Source organism: Corvus brachyrhynchos, unplaced genomic scaffold (genome assembly GCF_000691975.1).
Source record: "Corvus brachyrhynchos isolate BGI_N302 unplaced genomic scaffold, ASM69197v1 scaffold783, whole genome shotgun sequence".
Classification (NCBI taxonomy): domain Eukaryota; kingdom Metazoa; phylum Chordata; class Aves; order Passeriformes; family Corvidae; genus Corvus; species Corvus brachyrhynchos.
The window spans coordinates 159,373-183,245 of NW_008236979.1; the positions used below are offsets into that span (position 1 = coordinate 159,373).

The window sequence follows — 23,873 nt, forward strand, 5'->3', positions numbered from 1 at the left end:
GCTCTTTGTTTTTAACAAAGTCACTACAAATATCTGGGCTCAGAAAAAAAAAAAAAAAAAAAGTGCAGTTTCTTTGCTTCCAAAGGATTTCAGAATCTATGATAAGTTTCTTTATTACTACCGATGGAAGGAAAGTGTAATAATTTTTTTTTTAATTAATTCTTGTTTAATACACATCTTTAAAATTTGGACCCTCTAAAGCTGTTTTTTACACTACTGTCACAACATCTCAATAGAAACAGCTCTCAGCACAGCTTCTGCCTCTGTTCAACCTGCGAGAGGATGGAGCAGCAGGAAGCAGAGCTCACACTGGCAGTTCCCAAGCTGATGGAGCTGCAATACACAGGACTGGGGAAAAGTGGGAAATGGAGCGTGAGGCTGTGACTGTAAATCTGAATGACAATATGCATGGAAGAGACATGGGAGACCCTCAGAGTCTTCCACTGATTGCTGTGCTGCCTTGGGTGAGACAAAACCCCAGCTGCTCTGCTGTTATGAACACTTGCACTGTTAATTCATGCCCAGTGTCTGATTTTATACAAAAATACTTCTCGGCATTACAACAGTGACTGACAATGTCATGCCAGTGTATTCCTTAATAGATGGACTGTAAAAAACTTTGTAACTTATTAATGTTAATTCTATCGACACACAATATTGTTATAGCCATCAGCTGCTGCTGACAGCAGTGCAGTTATTCACTGCATGGAATACAGTTTTTCCTTATAGCAGAGATGTGAGTAATCATTCAGTCTAAATCCCCAGCTGTACAACTGCTCTGCTGGCATGAAGAAACAGCCCTCGTGGCAGCTGAACACTAACTGGACTTGCTTTAGTAAGATCCTAGGAGTCACTTGTGATTGCCCTGTCAGCTCTGCTTTGAGTTCTCACTTTCCTGCAACACCCAAAGTTGAGCAAGGTGCACACACAGGTGAGATGTTTAACTATCAATTATGGTCTTTATGGAGCTGTTCATTCTGTCTTTAAGGGGCAAATCCACCTATTGCTACACACAGGATCAAAGCTGAGAATTTGTGTTACCTACACAGTTAACAGAAGGAGGTCAGTACAAAAAAGGGAATTCCACTCAACTAAGAAAAGTACCCACAGGAGCCAAAGTGGCTCTCTAGGATCTTGTGGGCAGTAAAAAGGAGCAAAGCAACTGCAAACACAGGTTTATTGCCTAGTGCCAGGATTTCAGCATCACCTCTGTTAGGATCTTATGTCAGATTTATGTACAGAGAAATCTAATCCCACTAACCGAATATGCAGTTAATCAGAAGCAATCCAGCAGAAATATATGTACTATACTTTATTAAGTTACATTTCTATCTAATTGTAATATGAATCTGTGATTCACTGCCTTCATTATCCTTATTTTAGGTGCATATGAAGGTAAAATCCAGCACCCGCCATTTAATTTTCTTTTAAACCCCATTTATTGCAAAGATTTTTTTAAATTTTGAACTCCTCAGAAGCAAGTATCTGACACAAATCCCTTCTCTGTTTCTCAACAATGCTGGAACAGGTCCAGTTTACAAGTATAGGTGTGGGCTTCCTATATCTTCTGTAATCTATAAGCTTCAGAAAGCGTTAGATAACTAAATATTCCTTTATGTTGTATACATTTTGTCCAGCACGATTTTTGACATGAAAAGATACTTCAGAAACTGAGGGATCTGCTTACAGCCACATTCATATTTCTGGATTAGTTTGCAATTAGAATTAACCAGGAAAGCTACTTTACAGTAACTCCACCACAGTGCCAAGGGCCTTTTCAAACAGCCTAATGCTGGAATAACTGCAATTTTGACTCCAGCAGCCAGAGAAAAGCCTGTGCTGACTGCAAGAGTGCAGTGTAGGTGTGCTGAGCTGTACTGAGTGACCCATGTCTGCAGCATGGTGGGAAAGCCATTCCAGCCCCAGCTTCCAGCCTGCTGAGAGCAGAGCAAAGCCCTTGGCTTGGTTCAGTGCCGAGTGCCAGTTCCATGGCACAAGAGAAGGGACAGCAGGGAGCCCTGGGAATGGATTTTGTACCGGATACACACAAGAGCCGATCTTCCGCAACACCGGGAATCTCCCACTTTCCAAGTCATCCTCGTGTTTTCCTTCATTAGGGGATGACAGAACCACTGAGTTATCAGGAATATGGGAGTTCAGGAGTGAGACATGACCCTGTTTCTCCTTTTAGCTCTTCACATGAAGTGACTGCTGGTCCCTCGACCTCTTCCTCTGGCTGGACCTCGAGTAACAGAGCTGATGTTTGTGCATTAGCAGGTCACATCCACTGCAGCTGTATTTGCAATGCTGCAACAATAGCTCTGAAACAATGGGAAGTAACTTGAACTGGAAATAACTTCCTCAGACAGTAGAAATACAGCTGACTCCAACCTGCTGAAGTTTAGCTAGAAAAGCCAGTAACAAACCTTCTTTGTATCTTAAAAAAACCGCAGTAGAATTATTTTGTAAATCAGAAAGTTTTGCACCTGACAGCAGGTAATAAGTACTGGACCTCATCCTAATATAAAAAGCTTTTCATCATTTTCAAGAATTAGCAGTTACCTCCAATCATGATTTGTTTGCATGCATGGACAAACAAAAATAGCAAGCAGTGTTAGATACGGATATATAATTATACATGCATGTGGCTTTTGGAAGGAACATACATATTCCTAGATCTTAAAGCAACCATAAAAGGAAAACTCAACAATCTTTAAGACATTCTGCTGCATGTCCCAATCATAAGAACTGAGATAATATTAACTAAAGAGAAAAAAAAAAGGCAGTGACTAAGTCATTACATTATAAATAAACACAACTAATAAGAAAGATAAATTTACCAAAGAAATAACTAGAAACAGTATGTTTAAAGACAATAAAAATCTTTATTAGAGCATGATATAAAAAAACCAAAAGCAGATCAGGCAAAGCTCCCTTGCGAGCTGTAGATGAAAAATGATGAAAGATGACATAGAAAAGGCAGGAGTATTCAGGATGTGTATCTTTAGGGTCTGTATTTGATGATGCCAATTTCTTGTTTGATACTGTTTATTGAGCTAGATTTTTTTTAATAGTGTTTTTCATGAACCAAGATTTACAAGTTATTCAAGACCTGAATAATTTGAACTCAAAGAGGCTTAAGAAAACTGTATCTAGGCATTGCTCAGACAGATGGCCCTGATAGCAGGGGAGGCTCTGCTGAGCCAGATACCTCAGAGATTACTTCCTGCAACCCACAGCATGAGGTACCGCTGGCCAAGACAAGAATATAAAACCTTCCCTGGTGAATGTGCTGGTGACTCATAGGCAATGCTTGTTTAAGCCATCTAAACCAACCAAGTGTGTTCTAACAGACTGATGTAAAATGCCTGCAAATCGAGAAGGCAAGGGCCTGTGAGACTGAGAGCCATGTTCTGGGCAAGAGCAATTGACAGAGGCAGTTGGGGAACATCATCAAAATCTCCCAGAAAAGGTTGTCACAGAGGACCTGAAAGGGCTGGCTCTTCTGATCATTTAATGTATACAAAGAATGTAAAGGAAAAGGAGAAAAAAATTTATAACCCTGGTGTGTGCATACAGGTGGATTTGCAGAAGGGAACTCAGTGAAGAACATCAACACAAGGTGAGCTTTTAGCTGTGATCCTGAAGGACTCAGAGTCAAATCATTACTTAGATAAAGGCTTCAGAGGGGACTAGATCACAATGACAGGTGATTAAAGCCGAGAAAGGAGGTAATAGCAGGAAAGAGCAGAAGCTTTTCAATCCCATTGAAAACTCTGTGACATCAAAAAGCTGGAATTAGACAAATTTAACCTCAAAACAAGGTGAAGTTTCTAAAAAGCAAAGGTAATTTAAGCAGCATGAGGGAAAACGTTTGGCCTTGCAATCATTCTGCAGTTTTCATGACTGGGTAATTTCCCAAAGGATAAGCTTTCATTTGGTTTCTAGGGAAAAGCTCTGATTTTGAAAAGAGAAGGTCAAGCAAAATGACTTTAGCAGTTCTTCTGACCTTAAAAACCATTCCAATGGACATGACAAAGAAAGAAGATTTCACAAATGCATCAGGCAGCTCCTAGGGAGCACGGGTTATACTGGAAAAATTTCCAACAGAGTTAAATCAGTTTACTGAGACCTGTCTTGGCTAAGCAGCAAAATTCCTGGTACAGCAGGGGCCTTGCAGCTAGAAGGCAGCTTTGGTTGATCTGACCTGTGGTTCACTGAGACAGTACAAGTGCAAGACCAGCAGAAATTCTGGGGTTGGGTGAGCTGCATCGGCCCCAAAATTTCTATTGACCCAGAGAGCCCAGCACTGTGACAGGGCTTGGTGCTATGGGGAAGGCTGGGAGAACAGCTCAAGATAAAACTCATGTTAAACTGTTCAGTGGGCAAGTGCAAACCACTTTCCAGCTGATGAAACAAGTGAGAGCTTGGGAGTTTAAGCAACTCACCCTGGACCAAAATTAATGCTTGCAGCACAGCCAAGCAGAGAACTCAAATCCTCAGAGTCCCAGCACTGCTGGACCTCCGTGTAGCCCGGCACTAGATCTAAGTAACTGTAGCCAATTTTCTTGTTCATCTCACACAGAAAAGCCTTTCCTGTTGTCTGTCAGAAGGCTGATCCAGGAGCCATGCAAGCTTTGGCATGTGATTTAGCAAAGCCTGGGCTCCATTCTGGTATCTGCATTCATTTCAGAGGGAGTGTCCCAAAAACAACAGAGAAACAAGAGTTGCAAGGGCCAAAGGAGGGGAGAAGGCAACTATGCATGAGGTCAGACTCAGTACATCCATAGAAAATAACCAGAGAACATAAAACAAAAGTAGCGTGTAAGAAACAAAGTAGACATGCAACACTCAATTTATGCCAGTTTGTACCATGGAGACTCATGGATTGTCCTGATAGGGAAACGTGGGAATTGTCCAGGGAATACTTTTTTCTATTAGTGACTAGAGCCTGCTCGTGTAGGAAAATGATCCTATTGAAACCAGTCTGATCTGATAATGCTTCAAAAAGTCTAAAGAATGGGTTTTATCCTTGAGTAACTGCAATGCTACCTACTACCTTTGGAAATCTCTTAAAGCAAGAGGTCACAACAAACAACAGACGACAACCTAGGGAAAGGACAAATTTGCTTCAAATACTTTTCTTCCCAGTCACTCCACAGTCATCCATATCAGTTATGAGCCTGTATTTGACTACATCCAGACATTTCTAAGGAATCCTTGTTTTGTGATTCCAGCCAAAGTGTTTATGTTACACTAAACTTAAAATGGAAATAAGAAAGGACATCAGGGTAACCAGCGGATAGTTAGTGTAAAGAAATTGTTGTCTCTTTTTCAAAAAGAACAACTTTGAATAGATGTCAGACCATCAACATGTACTCTGCTAGAAGCAGAGCCTTTGCTTTTTGGCAGAAGTCCTTTTTTTTTTTTTCTATTTGTCAGTCTTCTAACTGCTGATATACATGATTTCCAATTACAGTGGCAAAACTATGCAAGTTCGTTTTTGAATCCTTGCTGGCATGAATATCCAATCAGAGTATGCATGTTGGAGCCAAGACACAGGGATTTTACTCCCTGTCTTGTTTACTTCAGCTCCATATAAAAATCAAGATTTCTCGTTACCACAGAGAAACTATTCCCACATACTAATGTAGTGATGAGCAGGAAAGAGCTGGTGGACATAAAGCAGAAAAGGATATCTAACAACATTTGCTGCCATTTGATCTTCAACTGACTACAGCATCTCCGTGATTTTGCCTCAACGCCAGTAGCTCAAGGGTGATGGTGAGATAAATCTGCTAAAAGTTTCTTACTGCCTCACTCTTTACTCTCCTCACTGCTAGGAAAAAACATTACCCAGCCAAGATGCAACGGCTTTACAGAACGCTAAGCAACAGCAAATCCATCTCTATGCATAACAGATCTCTCTCTCCAAATCCTACATGTAAAAGTCAATTGCTTAACATTTTAACTTATGCTTAAATGATTTACAACAGTATTTCCTTGACCTCTGCAAACCACAAAAAATCCCAAACTAGTTTCACAGACAGTTTAAATGCCAGAGTATCTGCATTTCTAGTGATGAAAAGATGCATCTCTTACTGTGTGCTATTTTCCCCTCTTAAAAAGAAAAAGACTTGTAATAGATGTCACACATCCCAGATATCTATCCAAAGAGCTACGAGACCTGTATGATCTTCTAATGTAGCATGAGCATGTAATTAAAATCTACCCATCTTGTACTTCAGGTGGTCATTTCAAACATTTAATACCCATAAAATACTCACATGATCATATTTCTTCATCTGTAAAACCACCTGCTCAATAAAGACAGGTGTTAATTCTGTGGAATTCAAAGTCCCTAGAGATTCCAAACATGTCTTTTGGGCTAGTATTTGTTTTTCTTAACTTTTTTTCCCCCCTCAGGAAAACACCCTGACAAAGCAGACAAAAGAGAGAGGTGGCTGAGTCCTCACAAAGTTGAGTGCTGAGCACAATACCCGGATGGAGCCTGTTGCAAGCAGGTGACAGCTACAGACTTGTCCCAACAGGCTCTTCTCCACTTCTCAAGTTTCAAACACGTTATTGCTGCATTCTTCTCAACAATTATTTTTTATGGGAGATAGGTATAAGTTCTACCCATGTCTTCCAGAAGTCGGTCATAAAGTCTTCACTGATAGGAAGACTTAAAAATGAAACATCAGATTCCTGCAAAAAAATATTTTACCATTTAATCCATTTTTCAGTGTGATCTCTGTCCAGGAGAAGCAAAAAGTAACTGCCTGAAATAATTTCATATTGCTGCAGAGTGCACAGCCACATTCCCCTGTCACCACATCCCACCTGCCAGTGGGGCTGCAACACTGGAGGAACTCCTGGGTTCAGTCTAAGCATTTTGGTGCACGGATCATGATTGGTTTCATCTCTCTCTTGTGGGTGATTGTGGCAGGTAGCACCAGAACAATGCAAAGGTTTGAGAGATGGACAGAAGAAGCAATGGGGGCTACAAAATAAAACTAGAGAATTATGTTTTCCCTAAAGGAGTCTGCTCCAAGAGAACAAGATGTGTTCTGCCCTACAACCAAGAAACTGAATTCTTAATCCAATTAACTAACACTAATAATACATTAATCTAGCTAAATTACTCTTCTGCTAAAAGCTGCTATGTGTTCTGTGCACCTCTAAGACATGAAAAAGCTACTTATTTTGTCTGTTCCATCCTACTGGAATAAATGCAATGGCTATTTGTCACAAAGGCTGTTGGTGGTGGCAAGAAACTTTGTGCTAATACAAATGCCTCTACTGAAATGTCATTTTAAATAATTTTGACCTGTCTGCTGAAGTTTTTTTGGTAATATTTAGTTCAAGAAGCACACTAGAGAATATTTAACTAAATTAAAAAGATAAACACTGAAGATGTTTTGCTAGGAAATATAGATCCTAATCAGCAAGATTGTACTCACAAAAGCAATTTATAGAGATAAGCCATAATTTTATAAGCACCTGAGAGATTTCACAAATCCCTTTGTGGCAATAAGGAAGATTTAATTGGTTATTTTTTCAAATTACTTGTTGCAACCTGCTCGTATTATTCACCATCTTTACATCCTCTTAACATTCCTCCCCTTCCTATTGATGTTCAAATTGACTGAAGGATGGTTTCCAAACCACTGCTGAGAAGTTAATGCCTTGTGATTATGCTGCCATAGCAACTGAACTTCTGTTAGGGCTCTGTCAACTTCAGATACTCTTTTGTCATCTTTATATATCAACTCTTACCCAACTACAGATACCCCTCCTGCCAAATTCTGTCTTTTGAAGGGGGGAAATCACTAAAATCCTGTTAGAAAGATCTTTAAACCAAGCATTTTATGTTCTTTTTCTGCAGGTATATTTATTCTAGATTTTTGATCTTGTCTCTGGTGTGGTGTTCTCAGCAATTACAGCAGGGTATTTTTCATCAGGGAAATGTAGTCTAAATTAAATTAAATCTATGGTGCTACTCAGCTACATAGGCAACCTGTCTGAACCATTTACCCATATCCTGAGTTATTGTTAAACTTTTTGTTTCCCTGCGTTTATCCAAAAAACCTCACATTAAGAAAAAAAATTAGCATTCCATGTTAACTGATAAAACACATTTCTCAGCAAAAAGGCAGGGAAACTGGAAACAGATGCTAACCATATTTCTCTGTACAAATCTCCAAAGTGATCAAAAGAACCAAGAAACTCTATCAAGAATTATTTAAGATAGAGAATTGTATTGTTCCTCCATACAGCAGCAATCAGTCGCAATCAGAAACAGCCCAAGCTCTGTGCCATTCTCCTCTCTTCCTGGCAGTTTAAAAACATGTGTAGCTGCACTCTCTTTATCTAAACCACAGAATTACACACAGCCTTTAAAAAAAACCTCCTTCTGGTGCACAGGAACAAAAGTACAAGTACCCTATTATGATCCCACTGGCAAGCTATTCAGTCACTTCACAAAGCTGCACCCCCCTCTCCCTCCTCCAGGAAAGCCATGACCCTTTCCAGTTCAGCTCTGCTTTCACAGGAAGGGGTTTACCTTCTGATAGGGATTTTTCAGTCCAAGTCCATTTCCTCCTCAGCTCCGCTGAGGCTCAGGCAGGAGCAGCAGCGCTGTGCCGCTGGTTCTGTTCTCTCCGAACCCGCCCGGCTGTGCCTGGAGCTGCACAGCCAGCCCGGAGCCCCACTCCTCCTCCTCCTCCCTCAGCCCTCTCCTGCACACACCCACCAAAACCAGCAAATAACCCTCCCTGCACATTAAACCCACTCGGGCAGCAACCCGGCCATCCCATTCTGGGAAAGGAAAAGGGGAAGAGCACCGGCCCAGGCAGGGGCAGGACCATTCTCATCACGTTTGTGTGTCACTATTTGATGTCGACACAATTCAGAACATTTTTCCCGTGGGGAGAGGCGTCTGCTGAGTATGAACTCGGCACTCTCCTCCTCTGGAAGTTATTAAATATTACTTCTCCAGCTTCTGAAGAATTTATACAGCCTCCTGGGTGCTAGTCTAGTTTTGTTAGAAACAGTTTCACCGAGATGGTATTCTAGCCCAATTCAGACTGATGCAGCCAAAGTGCTGCAGCCACTTCTCACACCGGCACCTGTATCCCGTTATCCTGTTTGCACATTTTGGAGCAAGATCATGCTTCAGTCACACCCTAGGAACACTGGATGAGTCTTCAATGGGCTCTGTGCTCCGAGCCTATTTGATCTCTCCCAGGTATCTTCCATAATCAAAAAGGTCCTGTGCTCTTCTGTATGTACCTGTCTGACAACCAACCACAGCATGTGCTTCTGCTTTTGTTATCATCTACCTGGGACGTTCAAGAAACATGGTCATGTTTTCTCCTTTATTCTAAAGGCAGTAAAATTAAACAAAAACAAAGCAAATCACAGGAGTATCAAAGCATGCACTGAACTCCACTGCTGCTTCTCACATGCTCTGTGGCCTTTTCCTCTGGATTATTGTGGGGTGTGTAAGATCACAGCAGTGACTGGGAGATACTGGTTGAGAGCAAAGTCTCTCCCAAGCCTGTAAGACATATAAAGCAGTGGATACTTAGTGCTATGAAAACTGAATGGTAGTGCATTCTTCAGGGATATTATTTTACCACAACTTCAACATAGCACCAAACCTGTTTGGATCCATCCTATCATCAGTCTCTGTTCGGTTCATTAATTGCTTCATTTATAAAAGTGTTTGAAATTTTACTTCACATCAACCTATATTATCAGTACAGGCTGCATCATTAAAATCCAGTAAATTACATATTTTGTGATACTTCCTGAATAATTCCTATGAAAACAGTCTTCCTAAATACCTCATTAGGTAGAAGAATATATGCTACTCTTTCATTTAACATTTCTGAACAGAATTGAAATAAATCTCAGGTTAAGAGATTCTCTACATGGCTCCTCAGTCTAGAAAGTGTTTTAAGAACACAGGACCAGATGCATAACGGTACTGCAGTACCTAACTAAACTCTGTACTGCATGGGCCTTTGCAGAGAAGGGTGATGTTTTCACATAAGCTATGAGCCTAAGTCTCCTTAAAATAGATTAGTTAAACATGCAGGCTGCTGAGTTTCTCTGAAAGTCAATCAATTGAAGCATCTGAATGCTAATACTCACATGAGCAAAGCTGCTCACATGGGTGAGTGTTTGCATAAGGCAACACATGAACAACATTGACAGGCATTGTTCAAATAATTCACTTACAGTTTGTATGGGAACCAGCAAGGTTGTTCTGTCATGATATTTATTTGTTTATTTATTATTTAGAACAGAACCATTCACATCTAAAGAATCAGCAGAAACTTCTATGAACCCCTCACAGCACAGGTTTCTAAATCTAGCTCTGAAAACATCTGAAGAAACTTAAAGGCTTTTCTGGGTTACATGCCTTGCCTCTTAAATATGGATACAATTTTCTTAGACAAATGTAGCAGCTTTCACTGTTTGTTTGCTGTTTCCCTCTCATAATTATTGCTATTTCCTTCTATCTTCAGAAGTCAAGGTGTCTCAGAGTTGACATCTTTCAGAATTAGTTACAGCACAGATGAGAATCTTAAAATTCTGGCAATTAAAGTAACAGTATTTACAAGTACTAAACTTCATCTAGGTTAAGTACCACATCTTGAATTAATACTCCTCTTTAAAATCAGGGGAAGCTCAGCATAAATTACAACATCACAAACATATCTAGAACTTGACCTGACCTTGCAATCTGAAATCAAGGGAACCTTCTGGTGGCCTGGCATTTCCCTTTTCAGGTCCATCTGTGAAAATGGCACTGTGCCACTGCTTACAAGGTGGGGTGCAAGATTCAACAGCGCACAGGAAACAAACCCAGGGCAGGCAGCAGCCCCTCAAACATGAACTAGAGCTATGCACAGCCAGGAGAAATCACACAATGGCTTTTTTGTTTGTTTGTTTTGCCAATTAATATTAAGCAAATAGCATTATAAAAATAAATGCGTGGAGTAGCAAGATGGTTAAGGCACTTGAGAACAGGTATACACATCTCTAGATCATGAGATCAAATCCTGTTCAATCAGTTACAGCCAAAAAAGGGTGAAAATTTTAAGACCTGGATCTTATTCTCAGGCTTTTCATATGATTTCATGCAAAATATTCACCCGTTTCTGCCCTCATGTCTTTTTTGTGCCGATCTAAAAGGATACTGCTTAGGAGTATTGTAACACATTTTAGATAAGCAAAGATGAAATACATGGGTACAGGCATGATCCACCATTCTCTGAAGTCAGCTGGAAGCTTCTCAATGATTTAACATATTTTGAATTAAGCCCTGGAGCAGCAGTTATACTGTATATGAAAAACACATTAGACAAAAATCATTTAGGTCGACATCTTTCAAATGGCTAAATATATGCTGAAGTTTACTTACATTTGTGAAGTTGCACATGTCTGCACAGAAATTTGGAGTTTTAGGACCAGAAGGGCATGTTTCAATAGGCAAGCCCTGAAGCTATGAAAACCATTGCTTAGTGGAAAGTCTGTGTAGAAGTCCTCACTCTCACTATGCTGTTATTGCCTGCTAAAAACGTTTTTTACCAGAGTTAATGGGAAATGAATAATTTTTCATAACTAAAGATTCCTTTCTGCTGGAGAAGCCCAAGGAAGACAGTGATCTCTGTTGCCTTGACAACATTTCCCGAAACACTCAAGCATTAAAGTATCCAGTATGCTCAGGAAAGCTGCAATATCTATTTCATATTGGACATTTACCACATTTATTGTGTTGGCATGCACTCATCTATCATCTGTGAGTATCTGTCACAGAGAGCAATGTGCCAAATAATACATCAGAAATATCTGAGCTGACTTAAATGCACATGGGATTTTTCTTGAATATTTCCATGGCTACTGAAAGTTCTTAGATCTATGGCCTAGAAAAAAAGAGCATTCTTCCATGATTTGTGGATATTAGCAAAATAAGTCCCGTCTTTCTATTAGTGCATTTCTTAATTGAGCAAAGGGGTCACCTCTACTGACTGGAGGAAGTCTGTCCTTGGATCTCAAGGTTTGAACCCAAACCTTGGCATTTCTGACAGGTTTTGTTGAGGGTGCTACCAGGGCCACAGCATGGCTGTTTCTGAGATGAAGACTCTCAGGTCCACTTTAGGACTGGCTGTCTCTCTTGCTGGCTGTTGATTGTAGGAGACTGAAAAATCTGACTTTCTCAGAGGTGCTAAAGCCATACTGGGGGACAACATAAGCAGGAGCTGCAAGTCTGGAATGTTGCAAAGAATCTCAATCTCTCTTTAAATAAAAATAAATAAGTAAAATAGGCTTTTACTGGTAAAATAGACAGCACCAGCCTCTGTGAACCCAAACATAAGTTTCATGCTTTTGTCTCCCTTCAGTTTTTCTACAGTCTGCCCTAGATGTAATAAGAAGAAGCAGAAAAAAAAATAGCACCAAAATGGACTGCTGCTAATCACTTCTGATCCATTAGAGGGAAGTGTTTGTACACAATGTACCATAAAATTCCCTTCAATCTCTTCTAATAATTTCTTTGGATGAAGATGATGAGATAGTAGTATACTCTGCTTCTGACATAATGAATTACTTTAATGACAAATAAAATGGAATGTACTGATCAGTATATTTACTACAGGGCATTTGCTACAATCGTTTTTATTAACAAAGGCAAAATACAAAGTGTTTTGGGGTTTTTTCCCTCTGCATGTTAGTAGGTATAATTTGGGCTGGGCAGTTATAACCTCTACCTAAACAATTCCTGTAAGTGTGCTACTTCACACCAGGAATGTGGTTTCCTTCCCAAGGGGGAAACAGCAGGACAAGAGACAACCTACATGATATAAATCATCAAAAATACCCACATTTTCCAAAGAAATATTGCCAAAGAAAATGAAGAGGGAAGACAGTAATCCTCCTGTGAGAATCTCAAGCTTCATCTAAATTAAAACTTCAGGTGAACTGAAAGGTTGTGGGTGATTCCCAGTACAGGATAAGGAGATTGTTCATCGTCCTGCCTCAAACAGGTCTGCAGCCCTCTCTGAACTGTGGCATCCTGTTCTGTGAATTATCTCCTGTGGCCCTGTGGCTGCTTCCGATCTCTTGTCTCCGTTATTACCAGAGGATTTATGTCATGCTCTGACCCCATCCTTCAGACAACCTCTCCTGCCCAGAGGGGACACACGTGCTGACACATGATTTTCTCATACTAGCTTTCAACTTATTAGTTCCTTGAGTCATATTTAGAGGCATCAGTACTCTCCCTTTGGAACCGTGCAGCTCTGACAGTGACAGCCACAAAACAAGCCCACAGTTCTGATAAACTGCTCTGATTGTTGAACAGTAGCTGCTCACCTGTATCTTCCAAACTTTTCCAGCACCACGTAAAAGACACAGAGTGTTGGAATGTCTCTCCTGCATCTGCATTCCCAGACACCCGGAGAACTTCAACCATGGGCTATCCAAGCTGCTAATACACTGCAATTCAGTTAAGCCAATGTCTGAATGGCCTCCCTGGCTACACAATGCTAATTTTTTTGGTGAAAATTTCTAATAATTTGGCCAGCCTACACCTTACAGACAGCAGTCAGAGCAACACAACTTCTACAGGCCTTCGAGGAGTTTGGTGTCACTTATGTACTGAGAACCACTGCTGCCCTCTGCTGCAGTACTTTGGGTTGTGTCTCTGATAACCAGTGAGAGCCACAAATATTCAAGCAAAATTTCTAGTCTCAACCAGAACTTAGCATGCTTAATGTTTCCATTACTGACAAGATCATTCAAAAGCTCTGTTTCTAATTCATCAGCAAAGTCTGATGCTGCAGGGGCCAGGTCAAAGAGAAAAAACGATCTTTTTTATCTGATTTTGACTCTAGAAGAGGGAGATCATTGCAAGAGTTTGGACATGCTTCCTTTCTGCAGCAAGTGTTGTCTCATCTTCTGATAATAAACAGCCATAGAAGAATAAGAACTGTGAAGTGAGAAACTCACCTTGGGGCCAGAATGAGCACCAAGGTTCTGCCCAGGATACATCTCTGATAACATGAACTTTAGCTTAAATGATGATGGACAGGCAAGTTCCAGGTCAATTGAACCAATCTTTCCTTAGTCTCAGTTTATCCAGTTCTGATAGGACACAGCTCATGACCCCTTGAACAGCTAGGTTTCTTCCTCACTGATGCTAGGAAGTGTAACATGAGTGCAACCTTGCCATATTCACAGCTACTACACAAAATGCTCCAGATAGAAATAGTTTATTTCTTCCCAGCTCTCCACAGACTCTAATAACCCTCTCTTCTGTCATTTTCATCTGAATAGGTTGCATTGCTTATAGGTTAGAGCCAACTGTCATGTACACCTGAAATAATTTTAGAATTATTTTATGTTACCCAATCTCACAAATCCAATTATTTCTCTCCTAAGTGCTTCCTGTACAGCATGGCAACTAAGGTGTCTCCAATACATAATGCTAAATTGCAAAACTCATCAGTGGAGAGGAACAGATAAGCAGATGGTGGCAGACCAGAAGAAGCAAGAAGAGACACAGCCTTCCTACTCAAGGGAAAACTCAGGCTGCTCGCAGTAATTATCTGTGCAGGTCTCCAAAGGAATTAGATACACATTTCAAAGGAGGCAGGCTATGAGTCTGGCTAATGAAAGAACTGTACATCCTTCCAGTGCATGCAGTGACAAATGCACCAGGTGTCCACACGAGCTCTGAGTCTCTTATGGTGACTGGTTAATATTCTGAATGCTGGACCAGAGAAACCTCCACAACTAAAACCACAATACCACTTCATGGCAAACCCAAACCTTCTCACAGGAGGGCTGACACAGTCTTACATTTGTAGTAGATGGGACAAAAAGAAGGAAAGCTGTAACACACTTTCACTAGCAACTTCCAGCTGCTTTTATTTTCTGTGACACTTTCAGGTTTATTTTCAGTTATTCACTGAAAAACATACAGTCCAGCTGCTGACCTGAGCTCACAGCTTAGGTTCTTTCCACTGAACAGAGTTTCCTACAGGGACAAGAGATAACGGTTTTGCTTCTCATATCTCAGTAACAAGGAAAGTCCTCTGCATTTTTGCCCCTTAAACAATTCAATAATGACACAGAGGAATCCATGCACAGTTCAAGGATTCCAGCTCAAAGGGGACTTACCAGAGCCATGAGAGATGGAGGTTGGTACTGACATCTCTAAAAAGATTTGACTGGTTTCAATGAGAATGTTGAGGACTCCAGGTAAGAGTCAGCAAAGGAGATTATTCAGATGGTTTCTGCCTTCTCACTTCTGAACATATAATTTACTTCTCCAGCACATTTCTCCCTCTCACCTCCTCAGCATCATTCAGATCACGTGTAAATCTCACGTGGCAAGTTCTGACAAACTTATGGTTGTCAAAGGTGATTCCAGTACTCAAATTACTTCTGTAAATATATTAAATCTGACACAGAATAAGCAGTGCAATAGACTTTGCAGATCACCACAGAAAGAGAAAAATAGAAACCACAGATCCATAGAAACTAGTCCAATTAATTCTATATCAGATACTTTTCCTGATGACTGCAAAACTAAAACACTGAAAATAATTCTGAAAATCAGCAGCTTTGTTCTAACAGTTACATGAGGACATAATGGGACATGGCTCAATTTTTCATAAACTCTAGTTTACACAACACCTACCTCTAGGACTTTCCCAGTAATGAACTGGTGACATGCTTCACACTTGACTCCAAAAAGAACTTGGTAGTCCTTTTCACAGTAAGGAGCACCATCTCTGAAAAACAATTAACAAATTCACAAATTACAAACCACTTCTTATTAAACAGGTTACAGCATGAGTTACTCTCTTCCTTTGTCTTCAGTTTGGAACTACACACAGACAGAGGTAAATGGGGAGAGTTCAAGGGAAACACTTTGTAGAAACAAAAATCATATTCTCACTAATGCCTCTTAGAATTATTCCTTAAATTCCCATCAAGACAAGGCATCCAGTACAAACCACTAAACCTCCTTCTTTAGAGCAGACTCTCTACACCTACAGGTGGTGCAGTTCCAGGGAATCAGTGTCACTGTCTCTGGGGAGGAGAGGAGATCACAGTCTATCACAGGCAGACAGTTTTTGCTCACTTCAGAAAAAAAAACCTTATATAGTCTGCAAGACTATAAGCAGTTACTTTTAAGTGTAAGATAATGTATTTTTTTGGTATGAACAAGGAACATACAGTAAAAGTGGAAACACTAGTCAGCCTAGGAGTCTTTCTCAGGCACTGGATTTTTTCTTGAGAAATTACAGATGCTACTTCTTATAAATATTATACATACCCAAATGGCAGGTTTACAAAACATGCATTGTTTCCCTAATTTTTCTTTTTGCTATATGCTTGAAGGGGGAAAAAGAGATTGTATCTTCATTCTCTCTCTTTTATAATTTCCCTATTCCCTTTCTCTACACTTTCTTCCACTCAAAACCCTCTTCATTAGTTTCTTATATGGAGATGAGAAATACAGTGTCAGGTCAATCACATCATCATGTTTATTCTGTTTTCTAGCAAAGGTAAGAAATAAATGAATTCCTACTTTTTTTTCTCAAAATCACATGTGGAAAGCAAAATGACACAATGCTTTATTCGGCTACTACAGAAAACATATGCAACAATCCACCTAATCCTCTGTGGGAACACAGACTTATACTCCTTTCAGTATTAAACATCACCTTTCAGTTACACTTTGCAGTTCACTTTCCCAGCTCAGCTCTCACTGGGAACAAAGATCTTGGTGTATATGAAAAGGTGGTCAAAACAGGACTTCTAGATGTGAATTTTGCTGCAAGCTCTTCTCTGCTAGCAGCTAAAACTGTGCCAGGAGTTCAGAAGAGAAGCAGAGAACAGTATTCAGAAGAGAATACTCACTTGCTGATGTATTCCCCGGTTAGGACCTTCCCACAGGCCTTGCACTTAAAGCACCCCAGGTGCCACTGCTTATCCAGGGCCAGCAATGCTTGTCCATTTTTTATGTCTCTTCCACAGCCAGCACAATCTGCAAACAAGCAAACAAACAGATGCATTTGTTGTTAGCTACTTGGTTCATTACCCTTCATTAACTGCCCCCCATCACAACACTTGGTAGCCAAAGGGATGAACTACACAGCAGTGCAAAGATGCATCTTCCCTTCCTTAAAGCCTTCCTGGGTCCTCTACAAAGACTCAATCTTTGGCATTACAGACATACTCAGCAGAAGAGGGAAAGTATTTCTCCTGGTTTTCATGCTGCTTATGATTCAAAGACCGCCTGGCAAACTCTGTAAAAACTTCAGATTTTGTTAGGAACAAGCTACAAAAAACCCTCACTGTAGAAAGCTCCTGTCTTCCAAAGCAATCGGCGTTCCTCGTTTTGCTTTCAGCAAGACCCTGAGCGCTTCACGGAGCTGAGCGAGGCGAGCGAGCAGCAGCAAGGGCGCTGCACGTCCCCGTTGGGCGGCAGCAGAGCCCCGCGAGTGGCACAGCCCAGAGCAGCAGGGCACAGACCTTTCTCCAGGGACAGCCCGGCGCAGCCGTGACAGCCCTGTGACTGCCGAGACCTTTCTCCAGGGACAGCCCAGAGCAGCGGTGACAGCCCTGTGACTGCCGAGACCTTTCTCCAGGGACAGCCCTGGGACTGCGGTGAAGGCTGCAGCGACCGCATATTGTCTCCCACCTGCAGGTGTGGGAAACTGAAGTTCTCCTGGTCTCTAATCGGCAAAGGGACTCTCGCTCAGGAATTTTGGTACCTCCCTGGTCGTCAACACTCACTTCTCACCCCAGTCCTGGAGGACTCTGATGGCAGAATGGAAACCAGAAGCCAGGAGCACTCTGTCCCAGGGGGTGCCACAATATCTCATGTTACATCAGAAATCTCTAGCTCAGCCCCAAGCTTCCAGTCCTCTCCCTTCAAACATAAAATACTCAAAAAGATTTCCCGTTAAGGGGCAATCCAGCACATGGTAAGATCTGAAGAGACTGATGTGGCAGACAACACTGAACTGCAAGGGTTGTGCTTCTGTGCCCAGCCTCAGGGGACAGAAGCACTGAGGGAGGGGAGGGCCTAGAAGCCCAGTGAAGTGGAAAAGGAATGCCCATCAGCTGAGGCACACAGGGAAGCCACAGAGGAGACAGCCTCGAACAAAGGATTTTCCAGATTTTATTATCCCCAGACTTGGTGTTCCTTTGGTGAATGCCTGAAACATCAACAGATAACAACAAATAGAGACAAACAGAACTGAGCAATCCAAGCTGTTAAAGCCCAGGCAGCGGGGAAAAGATGAGCCTGGCTCCAACACTCAAGCTGACTGAACAGGTACAGCCCAAAAACCTTCATCTCCTCATGGGTTTAAGCCAGGCAACACCATGCCTTGCAAAAGGGCAAGTGCAAGTTTATTATCACAACTGATAATGAGAGCAGAGTCAGTCCTATTGACTAAAGGGCATGACTTTTGTTTGTTGGATAATGGGCCAAAAGAACCCCAAGTATGTGCTGCACATTCCTACTATCCAGGAATCCACCATTTGTATGTCCCTCTTTCTATCAGTATTCTTCTTCTTCTCAAATCCCTTAAAAAAGGAGGGGAGGGGGACTAAGCACCATGGTTATCTTGTGACAAAATGCAAGTCACAGACAGTTGACACAACTTGGACTTGAAAAGCAGCCCTGAGATGTCCTCATACCAGGACTTTCTCTAGAGGACATATGTTACAAGCTGAAATCATGAAATGACAAGGAGTGACACCATGTAATGTATCCCTCTGCTCTGCCATGACAGCTGAAGGCTCCATGCCAGTCTGTGATGACAGCAAAGGCTGGAACAGGTCACCAAGGGAGGCTCTGGAATTTTCAGCACAGGGCTGAAGAAGGGACAGACACGTGTCAGGGTGGCTTTGGCATGCTGATCTTGCCTTTGGTTTGGGGAGGATACTACATCATCTCTTGAGGTCCCTTCCAGCCGTCTTAAAGCTAAATCTGAAGCCATGCAACGTGACTTTGTGAGAACGAATGAGATCCTCCCCCCAGTCCCAGTGTGTGCTGAGCAGCAGTTTTAAAACAGCGCATTAAAACAGCCCATTTCCCAGATTTCCCAGCTCCCTAGCACTCCTGCTTCTTCCTAGTGTGCCAGCTTCCACAACCCTGACCTGGGGCCAGTCACACTGTGATACATTCCCTGCTATATTTTCCATGTTTTTTTCATTTTTATCTGGGAAACTTCTGTGAAGCTGAAGTTTCTCGGAAATGGAATCAATAAAGAGATTTTTAAAACACTTAATTTCCAAGGCAGTGGGAATAGAGAAACTGCTTTACACAAAAGGTCTACCTAGCCCAGCATCTTTATCTTTAGTGATGCCAAAACCAGATACGCGGGGGAATAGGGATCCATGAAGTACCTCTGACTGTTTAACAGCTTCTTTGTAAGCCAAAGTCACAGTAAGTCTGAGCACCAGACTTACTATTGCGCTCATGTTTAATACAAGGGGCTGGCAACACCCTTTTATTATTCCATAGCACCAATGACATCTACACTCTTCCTGGGCTCCTTGAAGTGTTTTGCAAAAGGAAATTAACATCATTTCCATTCTGCTAATACAACAGACACATGGAATGTTTAGAATCAAAGGAAACTAATAGCCCAGTACTGTTGTGTTAGGCTGAGATGGCTTTTAAATAAACCTGATTTTAATTCTGGAAAAACTGTTGGGTATATACATGAAAAGCTAGCAATTATCATTATCTCCTAAAATAGAAAGTGAATAGGGCTGGGCTGGGCTAAGAAAAGACCATTTGTTCATCCAAATTCTACAAATAAAAGCCATTATGATCTCAGGCCTGCATCAGGCACATTTAAGCCTTTGGCTGAATGTCATCAGTGTATACAGGCAGGATCTCAGTATCACATTAAGCACAATCTGTATCTGTCTAACCTATAACCAGCACATGCTGCAAATAAAAGGGCTGGGATGTAAGAGTTGCAGTCCACAACCATATGCCAGAGCAGACTGAAAAATCTGAAAATCCTTTCCAAATTTGTGTACAATGATTCTCACCATGGTTCTCTCTGGCTTCATACCTGGGTCTAGCAGACTGCAGCCCTTGAAATTGAGCTTTCTTGAATTTTCTTTCTGCCATATAACCTGGATTCTTTCTTAGTCCCATTCCTTGCACATCACACATTCAGCAGTGCCAAGATAACAAAGAGGAGGAGGCGGACAGTGCAGTGTGCTGGTTAAAATGCAGAGTGAGCAGTACAGCTCCCCTACGCACTTACAAATATGTCGTATTTGACATGTCTGGGTACAAAAGAAAATGCCTGGACAAAAGGACTATGATGTGGAGTCAGCCAGCCCAAAAGCATGGGAAAAGGGGGGGGACAGAGCATGGCACTATAATACAATATATGATTTAGACCTCCAACCACTTTTAGCAGCCCCACTAAAAGATGCAGGTCAGGCTGAGCTGCCACCCATGACACCTTGCTTGTAAAGATACCAGAAAATGTCTTTCCCTTTTTAGCATCTGCATCACCCCAGACATCCAGGAGTGAAGCATCCTGCACAGCAAGCCATTTGTCACTGTCTAAATTAAGCAGCTGATTTTCTGCCTTTGCCTCCCTCCCCTGCTCTCAGCCAATAGTGCACAGGTGAGCTCAGGGCTGATACAGCTGGATTAACCCTCAGCACACAGAGTACGACTTTTACCCACTCCCATTTGGATTGCTTTGAAAATTTAATAGCAAATATACCTTTATCCCACATTCTCTGCTCATCCCATATGATTTATGAAAGAGAAACCATCTCTATGTGCTTTTGTCCTAATAAACAGGGTTATGCAAAGTCATGTGAATGATTACACCAACTCTGCTCCATGCAGGGTTAGCTCTGTGAACAAAGCTAATAGCAGCCTGATTTAATGATTAATAATTAAGTCACCAAAGAGTTCATTTCAATCCTGATGGCCATCAGAAGCACATGTCTAATAGATAAAGTCTGAAGCTGCCACAACCCCCACAAGTCACAGGTATTTTGTACTCTTATTACACTCCTTTTGTAACTATTTCCCCTCCTCATAAAATATTGATATGTGAGTTTTACAAAGACAGCACCAGTAGGCTTCTGCTCTGAAACAGGAAAAGCAGGGCAGAACTGGGGGGAATTTTTGTTATTATTTTAATACTTAAAAGAAACAACAAGTTTTCATTGGAATTACAAAGAAATACATTGTCAAACATAGCTGGACCTAAAGAGCAAGTGATTTGGAAGTGATGAAAGAGGCAAATATTATCACTGGAGTCAAGGTCAAGAAATCTGTAAGTATAAATAGCTCTTAGTCACCTTGAAAAAGAACTTATATCCCAGTAATTCTTCTGTGGCAATTTGAAGGCTGTGCAATTACAATTTCTCATAGAGGTGGAGAGACCAGAGGTTTTTCTCAGTCACCCTTTAACCACAGATCAGGCAACGCCTTCTAAAGCCTTGCTTTAAAATTGAAAGGTTTGATGATATCATGCAGGCTTTTCCAGATCTTCAGGATATTTCTGACAAAGCTAAAAATACAAACTCACTATGTTCACAGCATGACAAATGTTTTCAAAGTTTAAAGCATAACCACTTGGTCATTGAGACCGTGATAAGTTCTGGAAGTCAGAGAAGGACATACAATATTGGGAATTTTACATGCAGGATTTAAATCTGAGCATGTAACTCAAGAAATTTGCTGCCAACCCCCTTCTCTTTGCCACTGCAAGGATGGGAAATGTTTGTCAGAACAAATTCGCTATTGCCCTTTTGCTGAAGGCAAAACAAACCCACACAGGCAGCCTTGTGCTCCCAAAATCTAACAATAAGAGGCTGGGCGCATACAATGGAGGGAAATAAATTTCCCATGGGAAGTGCAGTATAGCTTTGATAGTTTATTATAAATGGCAAGTTGGGAAAAACTGATATTTTCAAAACAAATAAGTAAAGAAAGCAAAACTATTTTAGTTGAAAAATGGCATGAACTGGCATTCTTTACTTGCAGCACAAGTCCCTGTAACCATCTGAGTGCCCAAAACTGACTTGCCTTTTTAAGAAAAAGGTTATTGTACATCTTGACTATATCATTAGACCCATCACTAGTGGTGTCCCTCAGGGACCAGTGTGGGGCCCAGTCCTGTTTAATATCTTTATTCATGCTCTAAACTCCACCATGGGAGGTTTAGGTTGGACGTGAGGAAGAATTTCCTTGGAGAAAGGGTGATTAGACATTGGAATGGGCTTCTCAGGGAGGTGCTGGAGTCACCATCCCTGGAGCTGTTCAAGGAAAGCCTGAACGTGGCACTCAGTGCTGTGCTGTGGTTGGCACAGTGGTGTTGGGGCATAGGCTGGACTCTGTGGTCTCAGAGATCTTTTCCAACCTAAATGATTCTGTGATTCTGCGATTACTGTAAATTGCTCTTTCATCAGCTGATTTAATTTAAAGTGGTTCGGAAGGATGAATGCTCTTCCCCACCTCCAGTTTGGTCTGTATTGATTTAAGTCTTTAACAGAGAAAGGCAATTCCTTATTTCCACATCTTTCTACACCTTATTCCCAAAGGAGACCAAACCAAATGACCTTCTGGCACCTCACTCCTGCAAACTGTCCCTGCAAAAATCATATCACCAAGTTAACCTTTTTCCATTACATCAATCCCAGTCCCTTCTTCAACCCAATCTTTTATACAGGTGTCTGAACTGAGAACAAGAGAGTGAATGAAATAGGAGGAGGAAGAAAGAGCAAATGTACTACCTACTATGTAAGAGAAGAGTTTTTAATTGTCCTACAAAAGATAAATAAAGTTTTTGGGTTTCTTCCCATCCCAGCACTCCCAGAGTCCCACCTGTAAAAATACTCTGAAGCATAAACCAGGGCCAGGTACATCTAAGCTGAGGTCAGTCTTTTATCCTTTCATTTCTTTTACCATATTTCAGTACTCAGGTAGTTCCAGCTGAATTCAAAGTCACAGTTCCCACTCACAGTACCCCAAGGTTTGCATCATTAGCTCAGAGCTTCATTGTTTAATATCCAGCTCATGGATAGCACATTGTGTCTCTTCATTTGCAGACTATTTTGGATAATTTTCAACTGTTACTCTTGGAAAACAAGCAATTCCAACAGGGTAAAACCTCCTCAAAATAGGAATGAAACTTATGACAACCTTTAGGAAGGTTTTTATGCCTGGATAACATATGGCAAACTAAGGTCTTGCTAACAGCTAATTCACTTTTCACATTCTTTTGAAGTGACCTCTGATTCCTGACTTACTACCTGGCAGGCTTTCTGAACATGACAATTCCCAGATACTCCTGTCCCTGGGGATCTCCTCTATAGTTGTGTTTTCCAAGCTAGTGATGCCTCCTCATGCAACACCCATTTACTGAGGAATTCCTTGCACCTCCCCCAGAACTTCCTTTGGAATCAGCTTTTGAGTAGCACTCCTCCAGTAAAAGCTAAGGAGACGGACATGTTTTGATTTCCAAGTTCAAGATGGGGTTACACTTAAGCAAATAAGAACTGATACATATTTAGTACTCTTGTATAGTCCATTCACAATGTTTTTGTCCAATTTACTGTAACACAAAAGTATCCAAAAGAAATGGGGAAACCAGACTGGAAACACCTTCCTGGAGAACAGTTATTTTTTAAAAGGAATTTTCTGACAGAAAACTCATAAATCAGAAACTTCCTGCCCTGCCACAACTGTATTTTAAATCCAGTTGCTGCTCTATCACCCAGAAGTTTCTAACAAAGCTTCTACACCTCTAGAGAAGGATCTAAGGCAATTTATAAAGCAG

General features: G+C 41.2%; 1 protein-coding gene across 3 annotated transcripts in view; it reads right to left on the bottom strand.

Annotated features, from left to right (window-relative positions):
* The window catches only part of ABLIM1 (actin binding LIM protein 1), a 132,600-nt gene that overhangs the window by 58,681 nt on the left and 50,046 nt on the right, over nt 1-23,873 (bottom strand). For all 3 annotated transcript variants that reach the window (XM_017728610.1, XM_017728609.1, XM_017728608.1), the window contains exons 5-6: nt 16,948-17,074; nt 15,719-15,812 (exon numbers count right to left, since the gene is read on the bottom strand). In XM_017728610.1, the coding sequence (XP_017584099.1) occupies nt 15,719-15,812; nt 16,948-17,074 (221 nt within the window). The remainder of the gene's footprint in view (nt 1-15,718; nt 15,813-16,947; nt 17,075-23,873) is intronic.